Source organism: Oncorhynchus keta, chromosome 30, assembly GCF_023373465.1.
Source record: "Oncorhynchus keta strain PuntledgeMale-10-30-2019 chromosome 30, Oket_V2, whole genome shotgun sequence".
NCBI classification, from domain to species: domain Eukaryota; kingdom Metazoa; phylum Chordata; class Actinopteri; order Salmoniformes; family Salmonidae; genus Oncorhynchus; species Oncorhynchus keta.
In genome coordinates this window covers 15,584,314-15,592,955 of record NC_068450.1, presented here as the reverse complement: position 1 = coordinate 15,592,955, position 8,642 = coordinate 15,584,314, and the positions used below count along the sequence as shown (strand labels likewise).

General features: G+C 47.6%; 1 protein-coding gene across 1 annotated transcript; it reads right to left on the bottom strand.

The window, feature by feature from the left end:
* Positions 1 to 3,832: 3,832 nt before the first annotated feature.
* Positions 3,833 to 6,837, bottom strand: LOC118379914 (G-protein coupled receptor 151-like). Its single transcript, XM_035766917.2, has one exon. It carries the CDS (start codon positions 6,532 to 6,534, stop codon positions 5,185 to 5,187), a length of 1,350 nt encoding a protein of 449 aa, XP_035622810.1. The 5' UTR covers positions 6,535 to 6,837; the 3' UTR covers positions 3,833 to 5,184.
* Between the last annotated feature and the right edge of the window lie 1,805 nt (positions 6,838 to 8,642).

Below are 8,642 nucleotides of genomic sequence, written 5' to 3'. Positions count from 1 at the left end.
ATTACATAGCTGAGTAGCTGGGTCCCATTACATAGCTGGGTAGCTGGGTCCCATTACATAGCTGGGTAGCTGGGTCCCCATTACATAGCTGGGTAGCTGGGTCCCATTACATAGCTGGGTAGCTGGGTCCCCATTACATAGCTGGGTAGCTGGGTCCCCATTACATAGCTGGGTTCCCATTACATAGCTGGGTAGCTGGGTCCCCATTACATAGCTGGGTAGCTGGGTCCCATTACATAGCTGGGTAGCTGGGTCCCCATTACATAGCTGGGTAGCTGGGTCCCCATAACATAGCTGGGTTCCCATTACATAGCTGGGTAGCTGGGTCCCATTACATAGCTGGGTAGCTGGGTCCCATTACATAGCTGGGTAGCTGGGTCCCATTACATAGCTGGGTAGCTGGGTCCCCATTTCATAGCTGGGTAGCTGTGTCCCCATTACATAGCTGGGTTCCCATTACATAGCTGGGTAGCTGGGTCCCCATTACATAGCTGGGTTCCCATTACATAGCTGGGCAGCACAACCATATTTCGAAATTGCACCTGAGCACTATACTACATAGCTGGGGCGGCATGGTAGCCTAGTGGTTAGGGTGTTGGACTAGTAACCTAAAGGTTGTAAGTTCAAATCCCTGAGCTGACACGGTACAAAGCTGTCATTCTGCCCCTGAACAGGCAGTTAACCTGCTGTCATTGACAATAAGAATTTGTTCTTAACTGACTTGCCTGGTTAAATAAGGATAAAATAAAACTTCTTTTGATGAGGTAGCGTGGAAAATTTGATAACCTCTGAGTTCAACTCGGGATAATCAGTACCATGAAATTGGCTCATTGGTGCCAACGAATCTTTCAGAACTAACCTGCAGGCAGGCTGACCCAGAGCTAACCTGCAGGCAGGCTGACCCAGAACTAACCTGCAGGCAGGCTGACCCAGAGCTAACCTGCAGGCAGGCTGACCCAGAACTAACCTGCAGGCAGGCTGACCCAGAACTAACCTGCAGGCAGGCTGACCCAGAACTAACCTGCAGGCAGGCTGACCCAGAACTAACCTGCAGGCAGGGCAGGCTGACCCAGAACTAACCTGCAGGCAGGGCAGGCTGACCCAGAACTAACCTGCAGGCAGGCTGACCCAGAACTAACCTGCAGGCAGGCTGACCCAGAGCTAACCTGCAGGCAGGCTGACCCAGAACTAACCTGCAGGCAGGCTGACCCAGAGCTAACCTGCAGGCAGGCTGACCCAGAACTAACCTGCAGGCAGGCTGACCCAGAACTAACCTGCAGGCAGGCTGACCCAGAACTAACCTGCAGGCAGGCTGACCCAGAACTAACCTGCAGGCAGGCTGACCCAGAACTAACCTGCAGGCAGGCTGACCCAGAGCTAACCTGCAGGCAGGCTGACCCAGAACTAACCTGCAGGCAGGCTGACCCAGAACTAACCTGCAGGCAGGCTGACCCAGAGCTAACCTGCAGGCAGGCTGACCCAGAACTAACCTGCAGGCAGGCTGACCCAGAGCTAACCTGCAGGCAGGCTGACCCAGAACTAACCTGCAGGCAGGCTGACCCAGAACTAACCTGCAGGCAGGCTGACCCAGAGCTAACCTGCAGGCAGGCTGACCCAGAGCTGACCTGCAGGCAGGCTGACCCAGAACTAACCTGCAGGCAGGCTGACCCAGAACTAACCTGCAGGCAGGCTGACCCAGAGCTAAACTGCAGGCAGGCTGACCCAGAACTAACCTGCAGGCAGGCTGACCCAGAGCTAACCTGCAGGCAGGCTGACCCAGAACTAACCTGCAGGCAGGCTGACCCAGAGCTAACCTGCAGGCAGGCTGACCCAGAACTAACCTGCAGGCAGGCTGACCCAGAACTAACCTGCAGGCAGGCTGACCCAGAACTAACCTGCAGGCAGGCTGACCCAGAACTAACCTGCAGGCAGGCTGACCCAGAACTAACCTGCAGGCAGGCTGACCCAGAGCTAACCTGCAGGCAGGCTGACCCAGAACTAACCTGCAGGCAGGCTGACCCAGAGCTAACCTGCAGGCAGGCTGACCCAGAGCTAACCTGCAGGCAGGCTGACCCAGAACTAACCTGCTCCAGGGCAGGCTGACCCAGAGCTAACCTGCAGGCAGGCTGACCCAGAACTAACCTGCTCCAGGGCAGGCTGACCCAGAGCTAACCTGCAGGCAGGCTGACCCAGAACTAACCTGCTCCAGGGCAGGCTGACCCAGAGCTAACCTGCAGGCAGGCTGACCCAGAACTAACCTGCTCCAGGGCAGGCTGACCCAGAGCTAACCTGCAGGCAGGCTGACCCAGAACTAACCTGCAGGCAGGCTGACCCAGAACTAACCTGCTCCAGGGCAGGCTGACCCAGAACTAACCTGCTCCAGGGCAGGCTGACCCAGAACTAACCTGCTCCAGGGCAGGCTGACCCAGAGCTAACCTGCAGGCAGGCTGACCCAGAACTAACCTGCTCCAGGGCAGGCTGACCCAGAGCTAACCTGCAGGCAGGCTGACCCAGAACTAACCTGCTCCAGGGCAGGCTGACCCAGAACTAACTGTGTTTATCCTGAATGACGTGTCTGATCTGTGAGTTGAGGACCAATGAAATGATCATTATCATCCCCTTCATTTGAGGAAGATGACTGATTAAATATTTTATTATTTAGTAAAGACAGAATATATTTGAAACTTCACACACATTAAAACTTGTGCATGACAATACGATTATTGTATCGATAGGAGTGTGGTGCTTGTGCATTGATAAGCACACCAAAGACAGCATTTTAACGATAAATCATTTTATAAATACATCACATCAAGAAGCCTATTTCACACCACAGACTGCTAAATGTGCATGATAACTGTTGTTTGATTTTGATTTCGGCACAAGGAAATCAGGTTTGTTGTATCAGCATTGTCTCAACGAAGAGTTCGGTGTTCGACGGGCCACATGCGACAGTTACATGCCTGCTGGTTAGCGGTAGGTGGACAAGCAATAATCGTACCAATAAAGCCTGAAATGGAATGTGAAGCTAACTGAAGCTGGCTCGTTTTAGAAAACACTGAGTATATAAAAAAATTTAAAAAAAATTATATGTAGCTTAAATCTTTGTATACCCCTCAGGTGTATTCTACTATTCTTACATATATATGTGTGTGTGTGTGTGTGTGTGTGTGTGTGTGTGTGTGTGTGTGTGTGTGTGTGTGTGTGTGTGTGTGTGTGTGTGTGTGTGTGTGTGTGTGTGTGTGTGTGTGTGTGTGTGTGTGTGTGTGTTTTGTGTCGGGTCTAAGAGACCACTTGTATCACTTATGCTTGGAGCTGGTGTGTAAATGCACACACACTCAATTCTTATTTGCTGTGACTTGCTTGCTAGTTGAGATTTCTTTGACCTCTGTCATTGCCAACAAAGGTTTTATAACAAAGTATTGAGATAAACTTTTGTTATTGACCAAATACTTATTTTCCACCATAATTTGCAAATAAATTCATATAAAATCCTACAATGTGATTTTCTGGATTTATTTCTTCTCATTTTGTCTGTCATAGTTGAAGTGTACCTATGATGAAAATTACAGGCCTCTTTCATCTTTTTAAGTGGGAGAACTTGCACAATTGGTGGATGACTAAATATTTTTTTGCCCCAATGTATGTAAATTGAATTTATTATAGTAATAAAGATGAAATCAAATAGAGCACTGGATCAATTTTATTTATCACTTTATTATAAACAACCTTTTTTACAAGCACATATCATTACAAAACCACCTCAAATAGGAGAATCAAACACTGATACATGTAACAGTAACATCAAATACTGTTCAATAGCATACAGAAATGCTCTTACTGATTTCTAAAGGCTATTTATTCTGCTTTGTTGTTGTATCAAATCATTTCAAACTTATGTACAGTTTATATTTTGTAACTCTTGTTGGTATTTACAACAGACATTACTGTTGGTCATTACTTCAAGGATAAGTAGAATACCTCCAATATATATACTCTGTGTGTGTGTGTATATATATATATATACACACACACATCTACAGTGAAATATAACACTTTATGTATATTCACCATAACAATAACCAATCAAACAGTTGACAAACCAATGTAATTCCCATCAAACAATATCATAGACACAGTTGAATGAATACCAACCATTGACTCCTGTGTTGTCTCCTGTATTGTCTCCTGTGTTGTCTCCTGTGTTGCTTCCTGTGTTGTCTCCTGTATTGTCTCCTGTATTGTCTCCTGTGTTGCTTCCTGTGTTGTCTCCTGTATTGTCACCTGTGTTGCTTCCTGTGTTGCTTCCTGTGTTGCTTCCTGTGTTGTCTCCTGTATTGTCACCTGTGTTGTCTCCTGTGTTGCTTCCTGTGTTGCTTCCTGTATTGTCACCTGTGTTGTCTCCTGTATTGTCTCCTGTATTGTCTCCTGTGTTGTCTCCTGTGTTGTCTCCTGTGTTGCTTCCTGTGTTGCTTCCTGTATTGTCTCCTGTATTGTCTCCTGTGTTGTCTCCTGTATTGTCTCCTGTGTTGTCTCCTGTATTGTCTCCTGTATTGTCTCCTGTATTGTCTCCTGTGTTGTCTCCTGTATTGTCTCCTGTGTTGTCTCCTGTATTGTCTCCTGTATTGTCTCCTGTGTTGTCTCCTGTATTGTCTCCTGTATTGTCTCCTGTATTGTCTCCTGTATTGTCTCCTGTATTGTCTCCTGTGTTGTCTCCTGTATTGTCTCCTGTGTTGTCTCCTGTATTGTCTCCTGTATTGTCTCCTGTGTTGTCTCCTGTATTGTCTCCTGTTTCGTCTCCTATGTTGTCTCCTGTGCTGATTCCTCTGTTGACTGATCTTCAGTCCGTTACAGTCGGACTGACATTTGATATAGTCTGTCAGTGTGTGTGTTGTTTGAAGGTTGTTTGAACGCTGTGGCGCTAACTGAGAGGAAGAGAGAGGGGAGGCTTACTGGCTGGTCTCAATGCTAAATAGTGTATCAGGCATCGTTGAGGCAGTATCCAAATACTCTCAAACAACCTTTTGCTTAAAAATCACTGCTTGTGGTGGGCAACACAATTTGTTCACAAAAACCACACAAGATAGACAGATACACAAAGACAAGAACAGATGTAACTGAGTATTGAGTAGCCTCTTAGAACCAGTCCTGTTCGTCTGTGTGTATATCTTCTCCTCCCTTCCTTCACTTCCTCCCTTCGGTTGGTGCTCCCTCCTGGTGCTCCCAGGGTATGGGATCATTCTCTTCTGTCATGGAGTTTGTCTCTCTCTCATGCCAAAACTGCTCCACGTCTAGCAGCACGATCCCATCCCGAGGGCTCTCTCCCTCTGCCTCATCCTCCGCCTCTCCCACTCCGCCCTGCTCCATCTGGGGTTGGGGATGATCTGTCGTCCCCTGGCAAGGGATGGAGCCTAGGCCTCCATCTCCTCCCCTCGGCTGGCCTGAGGTCTCCGGTCGCGGGCAGGGGGAATGGGGGGCAGTGGGTGCATGGGGGCCAGGTTTGGGGTTGGACAGGGTGTGTTTACGAAGAGTAAGGCGCCTCCACAGACCTCTGTAACCCTCTCTGAACTCCTCTGACAGAGAGAGGACAATGAGGGGGTTCACCAGGGAGAGAAAGAAAGTGAGGAGCAGGGCGGAGAGAGAGAGGAGGAGAGGGGGAGAGAAGACGACAAAGGGTCCTCCCTCTCCCGGTCCCTGTGCCTCTCGCTCCGCGGCGTGCCGCTCCCACACCCAGACCACCCACTGCGGCAGCCACAGCGTTGTCATGGCTACCGTCAGACTGAATAGCATCAGAGTGAGCTTCCTGGATCTGATCTGCGTTCGGAGGTTCTGGGTCTTACTACAGCGCCGCTGGCACTGCCCATACATCCGCCAGAAATACAGCAGGGCAAAACTCAAAGGGGCGCAGAATACACCCAGGGGGTACGCCTTGACGTAGACCGACATGAAGTCCTGCGCTTCGGAGGGAACCACCTGCACACACACCAGCCCCCGGGTGTCTCTCTGCAGTGAAGAGAACAGCCAGGTAGGGATGGGAGCGGAGCAGGCAGACAGCCAGAGGAACCACATCACCAATAGGATGGAGCGTAGACGGATGCTGACCTGTTTAGTCGGGTTAGAGACGTAACGGTAACAAGCCTTAGCCAACACCGCTACGGTAAAACTCTTCGCAGCCATGCAGCTCTGCAGGAACCAATCACAGGTCTTGCACACTGTCCAACCAAGCGTCCAGGTGGGTTTGGAGAAGGCGGCGGCACGGAACGGGAGGGCGAATGCCAGTACAAGGCCGTCGGCAAACATCAGGTTGAGGATGAGAGCGTTGATAAGGGATAGTTTCCCACGGTGGGCGTTGGAGATCAGGATGCCCATGGCTGTGAGGGTACTGGCAAGCCCAAGGACACAGATCACCCCCAGGATGACAGGCACGAGGACACACAGGTGCTGGTAGGAGCCATGCTCGATGAAGGAAGGATAAAGCCGGTCCACAGTAGAGCTGTTAGCAGCCGTTAGGTTCACCCTTGGCAGTTTATCCATCTCAGAAGAGACAGGTGGTGAGAGACAAGAGAGAACTACTTAGACTTATCTTTTTATATAGAGTAAAGAAATATTTTTAAAAGTATATTGAAAGCCAACTTAACACAAGAAGTCTAGACTGGTGGAAAGGTAAACAGATGAAAAAATCAACTAATGAGAAGACTGACTAGGAAAAAAAGTATTGAGAGAAAAATATTCTAAAAGATTAGTCAACAAACAGGTGAATGGATCAATCTCAATCTAAAACTCAACTCCTGATTGTAGCCTAATCTGTTTATCTAAAATGGATCTGCTCCCAGACAGTCACACTCCTGTCCTGTCTGTCTGTCTCCTGCCGGGTTTATCAGCCCTTATAAAGGTGGCAGTTTGATTGACAGCCCCAGCTAAACTGCGCGAGATTCCCAGGGCCAATTAGAGCGCTGTCCCTGTTCCAACCGTCCCCAACAGGCTCTGCTCTGTACGATGTTTAGTGATGGGCATTCCGGGTCTTTTCAGTTCATTCGGCTCAGCTCACCAAAAAGAGCCGGCTCTTTTGGCTCCCAAACGGCTCTTTAAAAAATATATGTTTTGTATTTTTTAAATTCAAACAGTTTGCGATTGTTTGACTATGATTGTTGTTAAAACAATTCTAATTAAATTATTAAATTAAATCATAACCTACCTTAACCACAATGTATTTAAAATTGCATTGGTTTGTTATAAAGTAGAAAGCTATTAAACATTTGCATTTAAAGTATAACTTTTTAAAGTATATAAACTAAGTGCCTGTAAATCTAACCATTCAAAACAAATAGAATCTGAACAGCATAATAGAATATTGCACTTTATCAAAGAAAAATAAATAACAATTTGCAAAACTGCAGCATCTCAGTTAAAACATTAAACTGGTCTCTCTTTTCTCTCTCTTCTTTATTGCCATGTTATAACCAGCAGCACACAGCAATGCTGACCATATTTAGCTTTTATGAGAGATTTGCATTCAGAAATGCAAGCTGCCTCACTTTCGAGGGGCTGATGAGCTTTCTTCTCTCAGTAGTTATTTGTCCCGTTTTCGAGAAGACCCTCTCAGAGGGAACGGATGTGGCCCATATGCAGAGTCTCCCTGTCATGACTTTAGTAAGCCGTGGGTAGACAGAGGCCTTGTTCTTCCACCAGCTCAGAGGATCTGCAGGGGCTCCTCCAAATAGGATCGGACCTCCGTTATGACATCTGCTGAGAGATTTCTTCGTGCTGCATCCCCAGTTGCTCTCTCGTCAAACAGCATCCAAACAGCAGACGTTTGTGGCACTACTGCTGGTGCTTCTGCTCCATCTGATCCCTCTTCTTCCTGTTGCCCTGGTGCCTGAGCCAACTGACTGCTGGGGCTGTCCCTCCCTGCTGCTGAGGTTATTCTTTGAAGAGCCTCATCAATCGCTCTGGCATCACTGAAGGCTAGCCTCTTAAACCTGGGGTCAAGTGCAGCGGTTTCTGATAGAACGGGATTATATTCCATTCTGACGAACTTTCTGTCCTTTGATGAACATAGGGTGTCCATCAACTCTGTCACATGTCCTGTGGTTATGTTTGCTTCTCTCTGGCGGCTGGCTGTGATTCGCTGCAGACCCTTACACAGGAGTATCATTTTTTGTCAAATAGCTGAAAAGAGAGAACAGTAACTTATTAGTTCTGGTTCTGTCACGTTCGTTGGAATGATTGGACCAAGGCACAGCGTGCGGAGAGTTACACATATTTTAATAAATCGAAACTCACCAAACAAAACAAGAAAGCACAAACGAAACGTGACCCTAACAGTGCCACTAGGCAACTATACATAGTCAAGATCCCACAAATCACAAAGGGGAAATGGCTACCTAAATATGATCCCCAATCAGAGACGACGATCAACAGCTGTCTCTGATTGGGAACTATACCAGTCCAACATAAACCATTAATCACCTAGATGACCCACCCTAGTCACTATCACGCCCCAAACAACATAGGAAATTAACAGCTCTCTATGGTCAGGGCGTGACAGGTTCATGTTTTGTCTGCATTCTAATCTACTGCTTATATACATATATAATACCTGATTAAATAATGATGTAGTAATAACTGCTTACTGTACCTCT